This window comes from Miniopterus natalensis, chromosome 4 (assembly GCF_054644295.1).
Source record: "Miniopterus natalensis isolate mMinNat1 chromosome 4, mMinNat1.hap1, whole genome shotgun sequence".
Lineage (NCBI taxonomy): Eukaryota > Metazoa > Chordata > Mammalia > Chiroptera > Miniopteridae > Miniopterus > Miniopterus natalensis.
In genome coordinates this window covers 21,439,757-21,460,049 of record NC_142084.1, presented here as the reverse complement: position 1 = coordinate 21,460,049, position 20,293 = coordinate 21,439,757, and the positions used below count along the sequence as shown (strand labels likewise).

Genomic DNA, 20,293 nt, shown 5'->3' with positions numbered 1-20,293 from the left:
CACTTGTTTACAGAGGGGACAACTGAAGCCCAGTATATCCGTTTCCTGTTGCTGCTGTAACAAATTACCACAAGCTTAGTGGCAAAACAACACAAATTTATTACCTTGCCGTCCAGGAGGTCAGAAGTCCTGAAGAGAGGTGTCAGCAAGGCCGCATTCCTGCTGGAGGCTTAAGGAGGAATCATTACCTGTCTTTTCCAGCTTCTAGAAGCTTCTGGCATTCCTTGGCTCATGACCTCATTCTCTCTCTTCGACGTCTGCAGTGTAGTTTCTTCGACTCTCCCCCACACCTCTGCTCCCGCTGTCACAGCTCTTCTCACTCCTGCCTCCCCCTTGAAAGGTCCCTGCAATGCCTTCGGCCCCACCTGGATGAGCCAGGAAACATGCCCCACCTCCAGATCCTGAGCTAACCACTCCTGTGGAGTCTCTGGCCATGTAGGGAACATGCTCGCAGGTTCTGCGGAGTAGGGTGAAGACATTTGAGGAAGGTGGGGGACAATATTCTGCCTCACACACCCAGAAATGGGAGGACCAACCCAAGGTGCAAAGGGGTTGAGTGAAGGCCAGGACTTAGCCTTCAGATCCCCCAGTCCTGGGTCCCTTTGGGCAACGCCTCGGGATAGAGGAAAGGAGGCCTCCGCCAAACTTAAGCTGGTCCCCTAAAATAGGCTGCATTGTGTGGTCAGTAGCCCCTGGTTTGCTTTTTACCCCAGCTACGACCACCTTGGCATAGGACCTAATGTCCACGGGCCTCGGTCTTCTCCTCTGTGAAGTGGGAGTGAGGACGAGGGGCCACCTCGTGCCTGATGTGAGGTTGAAAAGAACCTGCGCTGTGGCTGCACAGTTAGAGCTGTGGCCAGGATCTCAGCACCCCCGGCACCCCCCGCTCATTTAGAAGTGAGGGAAGTGAGGGCCTGGAGCAGGAAGGGCTGAACACATGGACCCCGCAAGGCTGGTAACAGAGAGTGTGCCCCTGACCCTTGGAGACCTCCTGCCCCCCCCCCAGCTGCTTTCCTGGAAACTCCCCAGGGAATGGAGCCTTTGATGCCTAAGTGGGTCCTAGAAGGGGAATAAAGGGATGCTTTTTGCCTGAAAAGCCACCTGCTGGTGCAGGGGAGAAGCCTGGTTAATAAAGGGCTGAGTGTTGTGTCACTGCGGACACATAGGCAGGGGGTCCGTGGGGCGCCTGGGGGTGGGATGCCCACAGAGAAGCAACAGAGGTTCAGTAAGTGTCCCCACAGCTTGGGGGGGTGGGAGCGGTACTCCTAAAACCTCTCCAAACAGGAGGTTGGGATAGGCATGAGCCAGCCCCCGAGGACCCCTCCTGTAGGAGAGAAAAGACGCTGTCTCGTCCATCTCCAGGTCCCAGGGTCTCGGTTCATTCCCCACAGGAGGAAACTGAGGCCCAGCAGAGGCTGCAGGGCCGCGGGCCTCCACGGAGGCTGCCTCCCCGCTGTCCTATGGCCGAGAAGGATTTCGCTGCTCACGGTGCTGCAGACCCAGCCATCAGCTGCCACCCTGAGGGCCTTCCCTTTTTCACCTTCCCGTTTTCTGTTTGATTCCCTGAACCTTTTGTGCAATGTGGATACACGAGAGGAAATCAGCGCGTGGCCAGTGTTGCCCCCTGTGGCGGTGAGGCTGGCTTGAAGGGAAAGGGAACCCGTGCAGGGGCTTCTCAGGGCCACACTTGACCGCAGTGCCCTGCTTTTCACAGCATCACATCACAGCATGATACGGGATCATAAAAGGCTGACCAACAGGCACCATCATTTTTCTCTGACTTTACAAATATATAGAAACTTCACTACTACTCATAAAAGAAGTTCAGACTCATTACAGAAAATTGGGGCATAAGGACAGACCACCCAATGGCCTCGCTATCTACCCAAAGACAGTCACAGCTAGCATCTTGGACTATTTCCTTCTAGTCTTTTTTTATCCTCAGCAGCCTTTTAGTTTTATTATTTATTTTTTAATTTATTTTTAGGACTTTTTATGTTTAACACATCTATGCTCAGGCTGCACACATACCTTCTGCTTCTTCATTGAACATTAACTTATTTACTCCTAGAGCATTAACTTCTTTACTGTCTGGTACTGGGCACAAATAGGACTTCAATAAATACTTCAGTATTAATGAATGAATGGGCGTAGATAATTTTTCTATGGTATACAAAAGTAATAATCAGAATATGTACATGACAATGGAGGGATTTATGCTGAGTGCTTTATTTGTATGATCTCATGTGATACCATAACCCTATGAGGCAAGTAATGTTATTATCCATTTTACAGATGTAAAAACGAAGGTTGAGAGAGAGAGCAAGTCCCAAGGTCATACAGGTGGCGCTGGGTGTCCATCCCAGGTCTGGCTGACCGCAAGCCTGTATTGCTAATGCTATACATCACTGCTTCTCAGTGAACATTTTTAGAAACAGCATTTAAATGACTTCATAATATTCTTTTAAATGGACTTCGCCATTTTTCAATCACTACAAATTTAGGTTATTTTCTGGGGGGGTTTCCCCACTGTCATAAATAATTCCACAAAAACAACTTTATGCATAACCTAATTCCACGTTCAAGGGCTATTCATCAGCAAAAACTCCCCTGAAATTGAATTACTGGTCCAAATGGTGCAAGCGTTTCTAAAGTTTTTGCAGAATGTTTTCATTCAATGATGCTGTGTTTTACATACGGAAATTTAGATGTGTTACACCCACCACCTTCTCTTTCATAATGGTGTCCACTGTTTCCAGCTTTGAAACACCTTCCTTTCCCAGTGAGGTTAATGATTCTACTTTCCAGTGGTTGTACAGTTTGCTTTTAAATTATTCAACCCTTTGGTTCTTCAGGGCATACCCCAAAGGGTACGCTGAAGAGAGGCCCCCATTTACACTTCCAAGCCCCCCAGAAACGTCCCCTTCCTCTCTCCTGGGGGTGGGGAGATGAAAGAGAATGTGAAATGAGAGTGTGAAGTAGGAGGCTGGTGTTTTCCTAATTACAGGGCAATGACTGACCCTTCTACTCATGAATGACTTTCTCGCACGTCCTTCCATTTAGTCCTGGAAGCTTCTAAAATGCACTGGTTGACTTGGAGTTAAGACAGAACTGTCCTGATGACTTAAGAAACTCCTTCAAAGACTCAAAGGATGCCAAAATCCTTTCAATGGAATATTAGGAGCATGTCAAATTGGGAGTGAGGGTGTTGCCAAGCATATTGGTTCTTGGCGACTTGGCTTTGGGCAGGTGGGTGGTAGAGTCAGGGTAGGGATGGGGGCCATGACCCCAGTGGATAAAGACCAACCCACTCTCCAGCCAAACAGCTACCAGGGCATCTGGCCAATCAGGGAAGGTCTCTGGTTGAAGAGGCCTCTGGCTGGTTATTAAAGGCACGTGTGATGCTGGCTGCAGCAAGAGTTGGCTGTGTGGCATGCATGCCCCATAGAGTGTGTGGACTGTGCCCTGCACAGGGCATGTGGTCGAGGAAGCCAGGGAGGCTAACATCCAGCCTGGCCCTCTGGCTAAGAGGATGGAGTCCCTTCCAGTTTTCTCCAAGGCGCCCGGCAGGCCAGTAGCTGCCTGAACTGTCGAATAGTGAAGGAGCTGGACCAGGAGCCAGGGGGCAGGCCCTGCTTCCAACTCTGCCAACCCAAATTACCCTCCCTGGCCTCAGTTTCCCCATCTATACGATCAGGGGTTGGCTAGCCAATTCTGATGGTCCCATCCAGTTCTGATACACAGTCTGAGAATATAGAAGCAGCTCTTACAGGGCCAAGAAGGCCCCTACTCTACTCACATGTGTGGAGCACCCACCGTGGGCTCAGCGTCCGCAGGTTAGGGCAGCCAGAACCACCAACCCTCTTCCAACAGAAATACTGCTTCAGAGTAACTTGCATTTTAGTTCAGGATCAGAGCCCCTTGCTTTGTCTTGTTCACCCAGCTCCTTTTCGTGGGCTTGCTTACCTTTGTTTTGGTTTTTTATTGATTTGAACAACATCAATTTATTGTCCCCTTATTTATGGGCTCATTGGTTGCTTCTTGTATGTGCCCTGACCGGGGAACGAACCCACAACCTTGGGGTATCGGGACGACGCCCTAACTAACTGAGCTACCCGGCCAGGGCTTGGGCTTGGTGATTTGTAAGAGCTTGTTGAGTAAGTCAGCCGATCTCCCTTGCTTGCCACTTAGATATGACACCCTCCGTTCCGCCTCTCTTTCCCTTTCCTGTAAACCCAGCTGAAATCACATTAACAATCACCACTGATCGGTTTATTGAGCACAGCCGTGTGCCGTTCCTGTGCTCACTGCTTCCTTGCTGACTCATTTAACTCTGACCTCTAAGCCCCAAGGAGGTTGCTCTCCACACTCTACAAGGTTAAGAAACAGAGGCCCCGAATCCCACAATACATAACCAAGCAGAATTCGAACTCAGATCGCTCTGACTCCAAACCCAGGCCCTCATAACATGCCCACGTCTTCTGTAGGTGAGGGGACTAAACATGGAGTGAGCATGCCACTTGCCCAGCCACCCAGCAAGTCAGCAAAAAAAAAATTTTCAATTATTTTTAAGAAAGCCCTTACTCTAGACACAAGCCCCTTCAATAACCCCACCCCAAGCCTGAGAGATTCCGCATTTTATCAATTTCCTGTGGATCAATGGACCCATTGCCCATCCAGCCACCATTCTCTAGGTTCCTCCCATGAGCCATGTGCTCCAGGGAGAAGGCCTGGCGCCCAACCTGTAGGAAGAAGTGCTCAGGGTGGCCTGCATCGTGGAGTCAGTCCCAGGGAGCTGGGCCAGGAGGAAGCCTGGCAGGGCGGGCGTGGAGGTTGTAGAGACACAGAACAGGTTGTAGGCACTCCATCCGGCCTGCCTCAGGCCGCATTCTCAGGGCAGGAGCAGCGGCCAGGCCAACCCACATTGTATGGCGGGGCCTTCTCTCCAACCTCCACTTGGCTGGGCAATTTGGGCAAGTCACTCGGCGTCTCTGTGCTACCCCAGGCCACAGCCCACCCACTGTGGCAGATAATCAACCAAAAAGGCTGCCCCCTCACTTGGGAAAGATGGGTATCTCTCTAAACCACAAGTAGCTAGTCAGAAACAGGGCTTCTCCCCATTCTCTGTCTTTACTGCGGATTCCTCCCAGAGCTGGCGTTACTCATAGGCATTAAAAACAAAGTACAACAGAGAAGTTACGACTTCCTGTGGGCTACGGAGCCAGGAGGAGGGAACAATTAGGTCCTTTGTTGCAAGGGTTGCTGTTTGTCACTGACAATGGCATTCTTAAGGAATTATGATATTAAAGATTTAATCACCATTTGATATATACAGTAAAACATTTCATTTACGGTGTTTCTGGAAAGTGCTGTCTTCATCTGTTACAGGAATTTACTGAGTCTTTTAATTAAGTCAGCCCTAAATGAGACACCTCCTCCCTGGTGCGGTAATTTTCTGAATGAAGCTACCCTGAAGTACTAATTAGTTTGTTTTTAATGCTTCATTTACTCTGCCAACCTGGTGGTTAGGGTGGGGCTGACCTGCTGAAACTGGATGAGGTCCCGCAGGCTGGTACCATACCCAGCAGGTTAGGGCTCTCCTGGCCAGAGACATGGAGCCATGCCATTTTCACCCTGTCCAGCTGCGAAGCTGCCCGCTGAGAACTGGCCACAGACTTGAAATTGCCCCGGGAGATGCCTCCACCACTGTCCCTCCTCTGATTAACCCACAGAAGCCACTTACCCCCCTCAGGAAGGGGACCCAGCTGCCTCAGGTGGCAGTGGCTGCCCATCTCTAGAGGCGTCCAGCAGGGGGCATGGGGCGCTGGGTAGGAAAGTGGGCCAGGTGGCTCAGCGGTCCCTTTCCACTCAGGGTCCCTCTGATGGGTCCTATATTACTCACTCTCACATCACTCGCCAAACATTTAATGTGGCCCCTCTGCGCATATAAATGAAGAGCAAAGAGGGGCAGGATCCTGCCTTGGTGCTGCCCAAGGTGCAGGTGTAGCTGCAGGGGGGAGGGGTGTTCCCAGTGTGAAGGGGCCGCAGAGGAGACAGGCCGGGGGTTCTGGGTGCACAAAGGGAGGCAGAGGGGTCCCCAAGGAAGCCACTGGGAGGAAAGGAGAGTAGACATGGGAAGTTGTTTAGGAACGGGAGTTAGACCCAGCTGTGGCTCCTGCTGGGAGGTCTGACCTGAGGGGAGATGGGCCTGGGAAGTTTTCAGCCCTGGGGGAGGTGGGAGAAATCTTGCCCACTCTCCCATATCACGTGCATGTATTGGGGTCCTAATGACGGGTAAGGACAATGGCTTATTTTATTTTTAATTGTTTTTTTATTTTTTAATTTAAAGTAATTGCACACTGCCCGGCCGGCATGGCTCAGCGGTTGAGCATCAATCTATGATCCAGGAGACTGAGGTTTGATTCCCGGTCAGGGCACACGCCCGGGTTGCGGGCTCGATCCCCCACAGGCGGTGTGCAGGAGGCAGCCGATCGATGACTCTCGTCATTGATGTTTCTCTCTCTCCCTCTCCCTTCCTCTCTCTGAAGTCAATAAAGACATATTTTTTAAAAATAAAAATAAAGTAATTGCACACTTGTAAGAGCATCACACAATATAGGAATAAACAGACTACAAAGTAAGTCTCCCATGATCTCAATTGTCAACCCCTCCCAGAGAAAATCCCCACTAACATCCTTCCAGACCCTTTTCTATGTGTGCACACACACACACACACACCGGCTTTGCTTGTTTAACAGGATCACATTAAACACACGGTCCTGTGACTCGTTTTTACTCTACGATATATCACGAACCTCCTTTCCTGCAGACCCAGCTCATACAGACTTACCTCATTCTCCCGAACAGCTGGGAGCACTCATGTGCAGAGTCATGTTTATTTATCGTCGCCCTACCGCTGGACATGAAGGCTGTTGCTGTTTTTCCTCCAGTTGCAGACAAAGCTGCAGTAAACATTCTTGAGCATAACTTTCTCTGTTATAGACACAGAAATAAGTGAAATTGCAAAATGTTTTTGTATCATTGTGTACATTTTTCTACATCAAATGTTCTCAGAAATGTACTATAGGGTCAAACAAAAGTATAAAAAGTATACCTGTCTTTTAAATGTTAACAAATCAGTATTTGTTAACATTCAGAGTCAGGCTGGGCCCGTGCTCCTGCTGGTTTCATAGGACCGTGCCTGCTCCCCGCACTCTCTTCAGTGCTGGCGATTGATTACTAGTCCTTCCAAATTTTTGCCTATCTGATGAGCAGAAAAAAATTAAAAGGCGTTCCTCACTGTTTTCACTTCTGTCCTGATATGCAAGAAAATAATAAAAGGAGGCTGAGTGAGTGTCTGGAGGGCCCAGGTCGGCGGCAGCCTGGCTGTCCCTAGGTGACCTGGGGCCCTGACTCTGAAGACCTCCTGAGAGACCTTGGGCAGGCCACCCGTGGCACCAGCCTTGGTTATGTGAGGTGTGTGCCACTCAGGGCCGGTGGGGAGCAGAGTCCTAGGAGCAAAGGGACCTGAGCACTACAGGCCTGGGCTCCAAGGGTCTCTCAAAAAGCCGCTCCCCAGCTGGCCCCAGCAGGTGGGCCCTGGGGCTCACCCCTGCCCTTTCCAGGAGCCGAGGCCAGCTCTGCCCAGCAGTGGGAGGTGGGCTTCAGCACTGCCCCGGTGCCTGTGAGGGGCTGGGCCCCTGGCACTCGGCAGAATGGGCAAGCCCAAGTGACTCAGCATTGCCCATGGTTGGCGAGGGACCATGAGTCACAAATTACAGGCCTTCGGTCCAGCAGGCTGTGCCAGCCTGTGAGGCGGCAATGCTGGCAGGGAGGCACAGAGCTCTAGGCTTGGGGCGATGGGGGAAGAAAGGCCAGCAGGAGCAGCAGCCTGGGCACTCTTACAGCTTCCCTCCCCGCCAGCCAGTGGAGGCTCCCAGGCCGCAGAGCCAAGGCTCAGCTTCAGGACTTCAGACCCAAGAGGGAGGCCTGGACCTGCTCCCACCCAGGGTTCCCCCGGCTCCAGACCAAACGGCAACAGGCTGGCGTCAGAGCCCAGCGGAGTTTCAAAGCCTGTATCTTCCGACCAAAACTGCCAGCTCGGGCCCTCTAGACACTCACTCACTCCCAGTGCCAGGGCGCCTACTGCGTACAGTGGGTGCCGAAGCCTGGGAGGCGCACCCCTGCCCTCTAAGTTGTCTCCCCACCCAGGGCCTGGAGCAGCCTGTGTGAAAAGCTCACCACTAATGGGAGCTGACACGTCAGGCCTTTTGAGTATCTATAGATCCTGGAGCCATTTTAGCATGGTTAGCCAAGGCAGCAAGGACTTCCAGAGTTTTCAGAAAACTAGGTGATTCTTTTGTGCTTTAATAAGGAAGCCAGACACTCCTGCATCCCCACCCCACCCCCGCTAACTGAACCCTTCTTAGTTCAAAGTTTACCTGTAGATTTCCTTGAATTTTTTATGGAGACAATCATGTCATCTACACCTCAAATTACAATTTTTTTCCTTCCATTGCTATTTTTATTCTTTTTCTTTTTCTTGCCTTACTCTGCTAGCTAAAACATGTAGTACAATGTTAGACGGTGTCACCAGGAGCAGGTCGACTTCTGTCATGTCTGATTTTAAAGAAAATGCCTCACATATTTCACCATCAAGGATGCTGTTTGCTGCTGGTGTTTGATAGACACATTTTTTTATTGGTTCAGGAAGTTTCCTTCCATTCTGAGCTGGACAAGAGCTTTCATACAGAGTGATGTTAAATTTTTATCAAAACCTTTTTCTGTTTACATCTATTGAAATGATTACGTGGGTTTTCTTCTTTGCTGTTAATTTGGTAAATTACTTTGAGTGTTCTAATTTTACACTGTCCTTGTACTCCTGCCGGGTCAATAATAAATATTTATTTTCAGTTTGCAAATTTTTCATTTAGGACTTTTGCCTCTTCATAAGTGAGATTGGTCTATAATTTTCTTTTCTCATATTGTCCTTGACCAGCTTGCATAACAAGATTATATTAACTTCATAAAGTTAATTAGAAGACATTCGTTCTTTTTCAGTTTTCTGTAAGTTTAAATAAAAGAAGGATATCTGTTCCTTGAATAATTTGGCAGAAATCAACTATAATACTATCTAAGCCAGTTGTTTTTCATTATGTTGGAGGGTTGTTGATTTTTTAAAATATATACTTTTAATTTTGAAATAATTTTGATTTACAGAAAAGTTTTCCAAAGATAGCAAAGAGGGTTCCCCTGCCCAGCCAGTTTGGCTCAGTGGTTGAGCATTGACCCATGAACCAGGAGGTCACAGTTCGATTCCTGGTCAGGGCACATGCCTGGGTTGCAGGCTGGATCCTCAGTAGGGGGCATGCAAGAGGCAGCCAACTGATGATTCTCTCCCATCATTGATGTTTCTATCTCTCTCTCTCCCTCTCCCTTCCTCTCTCTGAAATCAATAAAAATATATATTTTAAAATAATAATAAAATAAAATTTCATTAAGAATAAAGAGGGCACCCCTATTCCTCTCACCTAGTTTTCCTTAATATAAGAGTTACATAACCATGGTACATTTTTCAAAATAAAAAACTAAGATTGCAACTGTAATAATGTAAAAATAAATTTTTAAAAAAATGACAATCTGAAACAAAAAGGAACCAAAAAAAATTAAAAAAGAAAGAAAGAAACTAATATTGGTACATTACCAGACTTTATATGGATTTCAGCAATTTTTCCACAAAGTCCTTTTTCCGCACCCAATGTGGAATACCACATTATATTTAGGGAGGGTTGATTTTCATATTTACTTAACAGTTTTGGTTGATTGTTATAGTAACAGGGCCCCCCATGAACGCCTCTCCCTGTACCCTTACCCTGTACAATCCCTCCCACATTGATTCAGCGACTTGCTTGGGCCAAGATTTGTTATTGTTTGGCCAATGAGACATTGGAAAACATGACACAAGCAGAAGCTTGCAAATACTTGTGCACTGGGGCTTGTCCCATTTTGCTGCTCGCTTCTGCTAACATGAGAAGCCCGGAATAACCTGATGGAGACATGTGACTCAGCTGACAGCGAGCATCCTCCGCCAGGCACCTGAGGGAGGCCACCCTGGACCATCCAGACTCAGCAGAGCTGCCGATGGCCGCCGCTGCCCGAGTCACCCCAGGTGAGACCACACAAGACCTGTTCTTACGACAGTGCCCTGCTAACCTGCTGAGCAGCACAACCTGGAGCAAATAAAATGGTTGTCGTTGAGGACACTATGTTTTAGCCCAGCCGGCGTGGCTCAGTCATTGAGCACCGACCTGTGAGCCAGGAGGTCCCGGTTCCATTGCCGGTCAGGGCACATGCCCGGGTTGGGGGCTCCATCTCCATTGGGGGGGGGGTGCAGGAGGCAGCCGATCAATGACTCTCTCATCGTTGATGTTTCTGTCTTTCTCTCTCTCTCCCTTCCTCTCTCTGAAATCAAATTTTTTTTTTAAATATATTAAGAAAAAAGACTCTGTTTTAGGTGATTTTGTTACTCAGCAATAGATAGTTGATACAAGGGATATAAAACTTCTCTGCTTTTCTATACATTTGTATACATTTACAAGTTTCTAGAAAGTTATCCATTTCTTTTGAAATTTCAAATGTACTACAATGCATGAAGCTGCTTGTAGTATTCACTCATAATTTTAAAAAATTTCCACAGTATCTTTTATTACTTTACTTTTTAATCCTTTTAAATTAATTCATTGAATAAATTAATTTGTTTCCTCTCCCTCCCTCTCTCTCTTTCTCTCTTTTTGGTTGGTCCATCTTGCCAGAGGTTTTTTCTTGGTCTTTTCAAAGTACTAACTTTGGCTGTGATTTACCTCTTCTTGCTTTTTAGTATTTTCTTCTGTTCACATCCCTTCTTGTTTCCTTTTCACTACTCTCTTCAGGTTATTCGGTTGTTCATTTTTTTGGTTTTTTGGTTTTTGAGTTGGACATTCAGCTTATGAATTTGTAGATTTTCTTCTTTCCCTAATGTATTTTTAAAAGATACACATTTCACCCTGGCAGGTGTGGCTCGTCCCATGTGCCGAGAGGTCACTGGTTCCATTCCCGGCCGGGGCACATGCCCAGGCTGCAGCTCGATCCTCAGTAGGGGCCTGCAGGAGGCAATCAGTGTTTTTCTCTCTCATTGATGTTTCACACTCTTCCTCTCCCTTCTTCTCTCCCTAAAAAATCAACAAAAGAATATTTTATATATATATAAAATATACACATATGTGTATATATACATACATTATATATATAAATTTCTCTCTAACCACTGCTCTGATTCCCACAAATTTTCTTATATGATGCTTCAATGTCCTCCATTCCAAATATTTTATAATTTCCTTTATGGTTTCTTCCTATCAATTCTTTTTTTTTTTTTTAAAGAATAGTTTATTGATTTTGAGAGAGAAAGAGAAACATCAATGTGAGAGTGCAAACCAGGGATGGAGCCTGCAACCCGGGCATGTGCCCTTGACCGGGAATCGAACCTGCAACCTTTTGGTGCACAGGACAATGTTCCAACCTGCTGAGCCACCCAGCCAGGGCTCCCTTCCTTCTAATGCAGCCCAGAAGCTGCAACACCACTTCTGGTCACATACCATGGGCCACATCTATCTGTGAGGAAAGATGAAAGGCGTAGATTTTAAATCTGTTTGGCTAAAAATTCTATTACCATGTGAGAAAGGGAGAAGAGATACCAAGGATCAGGTGAAAATATTGGCCACATTTGCCATTCTAGTATTGTTTTCTATTTGCAATGTCTTTTCTTGGCTTCCCCTCCCCTACCACCTTTACCTGCTTTTGATTGGTTTCATCAAATTGTCTTATCTTTATTTTCCCTACCAAGTTAGAAGTTAGACATTTTGTTTCTTATACTTTTAGTAGTTTTTACCTTTTTTTTCTATATACACAACTGCCTTAATAAAATCTAGATATAAAAAAACATTAACCCTACCCCAGAGGTAAATCCAGGTTTTATGGAACCAGAAGCTTATCCAATTTGGGGATCTTCTTTAAGAAAAAAAAGACTAGTCCTGCAGAGTATGCTTCCTTGGCTTCCTGATAAATTATTTCACTTTTTGCTCTACTCTCTTCCAAAACAATGAAGGAAACTTAGAATGTTTTACCCCAATAATCCTGTTTTATCTCATCTATTATGGCTGCCCAGCGCTTTTTCCTTTCTTGTTTTTAAACCCTCCACAATTAGTTGCCATTATTATTGTTGTGTTATCAGAAAAGCATGCCTCATCTTTCCCTGTTGCTAGCGGGAGTGGGGTTCTTGGAGTATCACTGGAATAAGCATTTTCGGAGGGCCCATGAGAGGAGGCCATATAGTAGGAAACTCTGTTTTCGTGGAATTACGTTCTTGCGTCTCTAAAGTCCCATTTCCCTTGGTCCATAGAAGAAGTGTAGCTGGGGTTTCAGTAAAGCTAGAAGCAAAGCCAGTGTGCAGAGCTCCCGTTCCATGTTGGAGCCGGCTCCAGGACAGCACAGGCTAGCTGCAGTCCATCTGTCACTGTGTGGGGAGGTCCACATGGCTGTGGCACATGGGAGAATGCCAGGAAGCCAGGCATGAGCCATGACCAAGGGTGCCAAGAGGAACCAAGAGCATAACAGAGGGAGCTTCTCTGTTCAAGGAATTAAGTACCCCAAATTTCCTTGAGATTGCAGTGGCCATGCCCATTCTGGCCAACTGTCTCTGGCCCTCGGTGTGATTGACAGGCACGTACTTTCCCTATGGCATCCCAATTTTACTGGGCATGCATGTATCTTCCCTTCTTCCAGCCTCCTTCCCCCAATGTTTTGGAGGGAATATGCCTATCATGTCTGGCCTTCTCTTTGCTCCTTTCCTATCATTACTTTTTTTTAAAACATGTTTTTATTGATTTCAGAGAGAGGACGGGAGAGGGAGAGATGGAAACACCCCCTACTGGGGACCGAGCCCCTAACCCGGGCATGGACCCTAACCTGAATCCATCCACGACCTCCTGGTTCATGAGTTGACGTTCAACCACTGAGCCAGACCAGCTGGGCTTCTTTCCTAGTTTTAATAATTAGGTAATGACAACGGTAGAAGTTGCTTTTTCTATGCAAGGTTTATTTAGATTTTCCCACACATATATATTTTTTTCTCAATATTACTTCTTTCATTCCACTCCTTCCTTCAGGATGAATTCCCGTCTTTCTGAGGAATGTCTCTAGCAGTTCTTTCCATGAGGGCATGAAACTGAAAATCTTTCTCAGCTCTTTTCTGTCTATATCTATATTTTGCCCTAATTTTTGAACAACCTGTAGTTTAGAGTAGAATTTGAGGATGACAATTCTTTTCTCTCTGCACTTTGAAGATATTCTCACCTCCTTTGTTGCTGATAAGAAGGCTGTTGAATGATCATTGCTTTGTAGGTAATTTTATTTCTGTGGTTTCTTTTAGGATTTTCTCATTGTCTTTGGTGTCATGAAATTTCACTACAATGCAGCAAGGTAGAGTGTTTTATATTTTCTCTGCTCAGAAATCACCATGCCTAAAAATTTATGTACCCATTAGTTCTGGAAAATTAGTAGCCATTGAGTATTGCTTCTTTCCCATTCTCTCCATTGACTTCTGAAATCCATAGTAGAGACGCTTGACCTGCTTGTTGTAGCCTGAGTGTCTCGGTCTCCTTTTCTCATTTATTTCCTTCCTTCTTTCCTTTCTTTCTCTCTCTCTTTCTCTCTTTTCTTCCTTTTTATGAGTTTATTTGAGCCAAGCTGATAACTTCCGGGAAAATCAAAATCGCAAATTGAGAAAACGCTCCCTCCTTTATTGTCGGTCTTTGAAAAATCTTTGTTGATTCAGTACATTCCTCTAACGTGAATTTAGAAGGGGACCAAGGGGGTTCTCTGGGAGGTGACTTTTGTGTGTTTCAGTAAAAGCAAATTTTACTTAGTAGCAGTGCCCTCCGGGGGCCCCAGCAAAACTCCCACCCACACAGCCACCTCCCCACCCCCAAGGTTTTACTGTGCTTTCAAAAGAAAACAAAGAGGACTGTTAAAGAAATCAGAAGCATAGAATGACTTAGAGAACAAACTGCCAAGTGAGAAGCAAGTAGATCAAAAGATCACCAGAGCTAACTAGAGAAAGGGGGAATTTTTTTAGTGTTCTCTAAACCCTATGAGAAAGACCGAGGGGCCTGTTTCAATGACTGCAGCATTTCAATTGAGCTCAAACTCTCTGAATACATCCCAAGACAACAGGCCTCTCCTCAACACCTCTCTCTCACCCCCATGCCCTAATAAATCATTCAGGACTGCCCTTACCCTGGTGAGGGGCCAGCCAGGAACGGATTGGTAGGGAGTGGAGGCGGGATGATGACCGCACAGAGGTGGAGGGACCCTCCCACAGCTAGGTAATCACCGCCTTCTGGAAAGAAAGCTGAATGTTTGACAAGTCCAAGTCCCGTAAAAGCTCCCGCCACCACCCGGGTCTCCTGAGTACCACCAAGGGGAAGAGCAGGGTGGAAAAATCGGACCCATGACCTTTGGCAGATCAGGCTTCTGGAGCAAGGAACCCAAGAACACCTGGGTCCTGCCTACACCTGACGGGGACATGTGGCCTGCGGTGGTCAGAAACCAAAGGGGTTCAGGGGGGCTCTGCTCTGGACGCACCCCCTCCCCATTTTCCACTCCCCGACTCCATGCATGCTCTGCAGACTGGAAGGAGGTCTGCGTTGCAGAAAGACAGGGTGCGGGAAAGACAGATGCGGCTCTGCTCTGCCTCACGCTACAGGCCGATCCGTCACCTCCCCAGGCACCAGCCTCCTCCGTGTGGAATGGGGGTGACAGTCATCTCCCGCCCGCCCCGCAGGCAGGCTGGAGGCTGTTTGAAAAACAAGAGGGAAATATGCTAACGTGTCCTGTAGGGTGCTGCTCACATTCAGAAACTGAGAAACCTGGTAAAATTTTGTTTTATATTCTTAGAACTGAAGTTTTACTTCAATAAAATTTACTTTGAAATACACGATTATGGTGAAAAGCATTAAAAATTTTTAGCATCCTATACTTCCCAGTCTTCCCCCCCCCATACAAGTGCATATAGTTATTGCTTTGCTTTAACACCAAGAGCGTTTCCAGTAGTGAACAGTCTTCTATGTCATCATCATCGCTAATGCTCTGAAGTCATGGGTTTCCCAGCGGGGTCCGGCCCAGGTAAACCGGCTAATTAGTGAACAGAACCGACGGGCGGTTCCCCGCTCGAGCAGCTCCAGGCCGAGCCTGCAGCCCCGCGCACACCGTGCGCGCTGTGCATGACTTTCCTGGGCAGCGGCGGCCGTGCTCGACGGAAGGCCTGCCCCGTTCTTAACGGCGGGTGCACACATGTGGCCAAAGCGGCCGGTTGCATTTTCCTTGAGGACTGGCACCCGAACCCCACCTCCCCCACCCCGGCGCCTCCTCCTGCAGTGGAACCTGGGGAGGGGGCTCTGACGGGCTCGCCCTAAGTCCAGGGGTTTGCAGGTAACCCCACCTTCCTCGGCGCAGCCACCCCAGAGGCGGATTGCCCCAGAGCGACCCCCGGGCCGGCCCTCCCGGGGATGGATTTACAAGGGGTGCCCAGCGGGTGCCGCGGGCCCATCCCCCTGCAAAGCGCCTCTGCTCGGGGCCGTCGGGGAACCGGCTGCGCTCCGAGGGCTGCGCGCCGTCCCCACCCGTCCGGGAAGGGGCGCGGGGGGCTGGGGGCGCTGGGCTGGTGGGGACCTCCCTCCTACCCCGGCCTCCCCTCCTCCGTGGTCCGGGCCCTGCCCCACCCAGGGGCCCGAGCCTCAGACCCTCGGCGCCCCCCAGCCCGGGGCACTTTGGGTCCAGCCTCACCCAGACCAAAAGTAACACCCTGAGCTTTTCCACCGAGCAGAATTCCCCCAGCCTCGACTTTCGATTTCTGGGTTAGGGGAGAGTGTCTTGAAAGAAATGAGAAGTTGAGTTTTGAGTCTGAAAGGATTAAAACTGTCCCTCCCCCTGCCCCCGGTTCCACTATTACTGCAGAGGGCGCGAGCGGAGGCGGGGGCGGGGTGGCGGGGGCCGCGGGGGCCGGGGCGCAGCGTGGCCTCGCCCTGAGCTCCGGCCAACAGGCCTGGGCCCGGCTCGGAGACCCACCCGGGCCCCTCCGCCCTGGGAGAAGCCAGTCCCTCCTCGGCACACTCCCTCCCTCCCCTGGTAACCCCAGCATAGGAGGCAGGGTCCCCCGTGTCATCGTCCCCCCCCCCCCAGTCCCCTGCCGAGTGGAGGTTGTGCAGAGGGTGGTCCTGGTGGTGGGACCCAGCACCCCGCCGCGGGAGGCGGTGCAGAAAGCGCCTCAAATGGCTGAGCAGCTGGTCCCAGGGTCTAGCCTCCAGGCCCAGGCAGGGAGCAGGCCGGGCCCATCTCGAAGACACCTTCTAAGATATTTGTTTGTTCATTTTTCATTTATTCAACAAGAGTCTATTAGATTCTCACTATATGCCGGGTGCTGAGATCACAACCATGAAAAGTCAGATAAGACATTCAAGGCTTTAGCATAACCCAAAAGGAAAGGCACACCAGCTTCAAACACTTCTGCACCAGATTAGAGCTGGATCCAAACTGTCCTCACTGAAGGAGAGGGGCCGGGAGCAGTTCTCCTGAGCACCAAAGGCACCCCCATCCCTCCCGCAGATTGTGGCCTGGCCCTTGAGACTTCCTCCCTCTTCCCTTCTGACACTGCAACAAAGAAGCCAGCAGTCCAGAGGGTGCTGCCTTCTGCCATCAAGGTCGTTAAGGTTCATGGCCAGCACCTTGGGGGGGTTAAAGGGCAAGGAACCTGGTGAGCTGCAAGGTATCAAAATTCAGCTCTGGGAGGAGGCACTGACAAAATGTCCACTGGGGTCTCACCCTCAGTCTGTAACTGGACCTTCCTCGGTACAGAAGTGTCCCTCAGAGCCACCAGGAAGGCCCGTGAAGGGGGCATGATTTTTAGTTCCAGAGGTCCAGGCTCCAGGTTCCCACACTCCCACCCCAGACATGCTCTCCCCCAACCCCAGTGTAACCTCCTGCAATCCAGCTGGGAACAAAGAGTGCCTCAGGGTCCTGAAGGCTCCAGACCTTTCAAAGCCCCTCTCTGGGGATGTGGTCTCCTGTCGTTTCTTTTATGAAAACCTCAGAGCACTTCCCAACCACACGGTGTAAGCAGCTCAGAGCTTGTTCTTGGGCTCCACAGGGAAGATCTGGGGAGGCGTAGGGGTGGGCAGTTAGTGCCCAGAAAAAGCTGATCTTGTAGGCTATGTCTAGAGTCAAAAGGTCCCTGGCTTCCAGGCCCAGCTGGAATATCTGTGGGACATCCTAGCTAGCCAGACCTCTGGACCCACTACCAGTGGCCTGTAGGGTCCTACCTCCCAGCAGTATGCCAGAACACCCACTCTTGAGCAGAGGGAGAAGCCCAGGGTGAATTCTCCTGAACATTGTCTCCCGAGGGTGAGGTGACCCTTCAGGTAAGTGGAAGCTGAACAGTGATTCTCAAAGTAAGGTCCCTGAACCAGCAGCCTCACCTGGGAACTTGTTAGAAATGCAAATTCTCAGGCCCACACCAGCCCTCCTGAATCAGAAACTCCAGGCATTTGGCCCAGCAACCTGAAGCTTTAAAAGCTTTCCAGGTCATTCTCAGATGCACTGAAGAGTAAGCATCAGTGTTCTGAGGTAAGGAAGACATTATTTCACCTTTTGCTTGAATATCTCCTCTGAAGGAGACCTCATCACCAACCAAAACAGCTATCCTTGAGTTGAGCTAGGCTGAGAGTCACCTGCAAGGATTTGCTTGTGTTGGTGACACTCTGGAAACAATGTGAATGGATGTCCATCGATGAGAGAATGAATAATGATCTGTGGGAGTGTATACTTGGGAGTACTATGCAATCATCAAAAAGAACAAGGTGGGCTCCTACCCTGAGCTAGTGCGCAGGCCGTGAAGGAGCCGAGCCCAGCTGGTCACGAAGATGACAGACGTGCAACTTGCCACCTTTGACAACACATTGGGGGTGTTGCTCTTCTTGCTTGTCGTTGTCTATCACCATGTGGCTGTCAACAATCCCAAGAAGCAGGAATAAACGTGGCCTTTCTCCATCCCAGGGCTCCAGGACATGGTCTGAGGCAAGATGAAGGGTGTAGGGGACCTTCACACTTCATTTCATCCCTTCTACCCAGCACAGCACGTAAAGCAACTACACCTGGGTTTTTCCAAACAACATTTATTTTATTTTATTTTTAATATATCTTTATTAATGTCAGAGAGAGGAAGGGAGGAGAGAGATAGAAACATCAATGATGAGAGTCATTGATCGGCCGCCTCCTGCACGCCCCAGACCGGGAATCGAACCTTGATCTCCTCCAACCTAGGTTGATGCTCAACCACTAAGCCACTCCCAGCCGGGCCCAAACAACGTTTATTTCCTCAAAGTCTTCCTGAACCCTATGGAACAAGAAGCTGCCACTGAGTAGGGCCCAGTATAAGGCTGCTTTCTTTTCTACTCTCCACCCCCCAATATAAAAATATAGATTTTTATTTTATGGTCAAAAAGAAAAGAAGGGGAGTTTTCATACATTGATGTGCAAAGGTTTCCAAGATGTGCACCATTAAGTGATAAAGGAAGTTGCTAAATGATAGCTAGAACTCAGATTTATGTAAAAAGAAATATATGCACCAAACAAAACTATCTCTCCTTGTATCCACATACATATAAATGAAAAGGCATGGAAAAAAGACTGGAAGAAGACCCACCCAGCTGATACCCCGGGTGGGAGGGGGGGGCACGAGAGAGCTCTAGCTTTAACCAGGCTGTTGATTTTCCCCCAATACCTGTATTGTTTACATCATTAAAAGTCAAGTTTAAAGAACGAATAAAAAAATGGAAATGAAATCTAATTTGAAAAAGAAACTTAAATTAAGAAGCAAGCATGCTGGGGTGGGGGTGTCCTAAAACCTGGAGGCAGGCACAGGGTCTGGTGGGAGCTGGAGCACCAGTCACCCTAAGAAGCAATACACAGCACAAGGGAAGGCAGGAGGTTTTGTTGCCTGAGGGGCTGCTAGTCCGGTCAGGTCAGGTCAACCTAACCCGTAGGGCAGCGATTTTCAACCCTTTTCATCTCAGGGCACACAAAAACTAATTTCTAAAATTCTGCAGCACACCAAAAACTATATTTTTTGCCTATCGGACAAAAAAGTAGTATAATTTTGGTTCATTCGCACCAGACAGCTCTCGTTATGTTGGCTGTTGTTATTTTTTGTTGTTGTTGTCATTGCTAATCCTCACCTGAGGATATTTTTTTCCATTGATTTTCAGAGTGGAATGGAGGGAGGGGGAGAGAGTGAGAGAGAAAGAAACACCCATGGGAGAGAGACACATAGATTGGTTGCCTCCCCCACTCGACCCTGGCACCCTGACCAGGCTGGAGATCAAACCTGCAACCCAGCCTGGCCAGCATGGCTCAGCGGTTGAGCGTCGACCCATGAACCAGGACATCACGATTCGATTCCCCGTCAGGGCACATGCCCAGGTTGCGGGCTCGATCCCCAGTCAGGGGCGTGCAGGAGACAGCCGATCAATGACTCTCATCATTGATGTTTCTATCTCTCTCTCCCTTTCCCTTCCACTTCCCTTTCTCTCTGAAATCAATAAAAAACATATAAAAACAAACAAACAAAACAAAACCAAAAAAAACTCTGCAACCCAAGTGTGTGCCCTTGACCAGGAATCGAACCCATGGGTTCTCCCCAACCCACCCCTATCGCTCAGCAGTGGGACGACCCTTTCCCAAGAGCACTTGGAGTTTTAAAGAGAAACATGGAGGCAGCAACGCTTACCCCACCCTGTAAGGAATCAGGGCTGATGCTGGGAACTCCCAGCATGTGAATGGAGATAGGTATTTGATAGTTCTCACGTGCTGTGGACATGGGTGTCATGGTGACTGTCCCCGGACCTTGGACCTGTGCCCTTGCCCTCTTCTCCAGACCACCTGTAACCTGTCTGCTCTTAGCCCAGTCTGGGCCTCTGTGAGTACCTTAGCATTTCTGGGGGAAGGTCTGACTTATAACCAGGTAATAATTATTACTAATTAGCATTACCCTTGTAAATAAGCACCTGTGGTGTTTCTTCTTTTAAAAGATTGAGCACTCACCCTTAAGCCTCCTTCCTTTCCCAATTGTCTAGAGAAGTCTTCTTTCCCTGGCACAGGAGATAACTTCACCCCGGTGTGGTCCGAAAAATAAAAAACTCTAAATCCT

At 48.6% G+C, this 20,293-nt stretch overlaps 1 protein-coding gene across 1 annotated transcript; it reads left to right on the top strand.

Annotated features, from left to right (window-relative positions):
* The first annotated feature begins 18,008 nt into the window (after window positions 1-18,008).
* Window positions 18,009-18,119, top strand: LOC107525426 (dolichyl-diphosphooligosaccharide--protein glycosyltransferase subunit 4-like). Its single transcript, XM_016197583.2, has one exon. The coding sequence runs from the start codon at window positions 18,009-18,011 to the stop codon at window positions 18,117-18,119; it is 111 nt and encodes a 36-aa protein (XP_016053069.2).
* The last annotated feature ends 2,174 nt before the right edge of the window (window positions 18,120-20,293 follow it).

Excerpts from the sequence above, each read along its gene's own strand:
- LOC107525426 (XM_016197583.2), top strand. The coding sequence starts at position 18,009 with ATGACAGACGTGCAACTTGCCACCTTTGACAACACATTGGGGGTGTTG.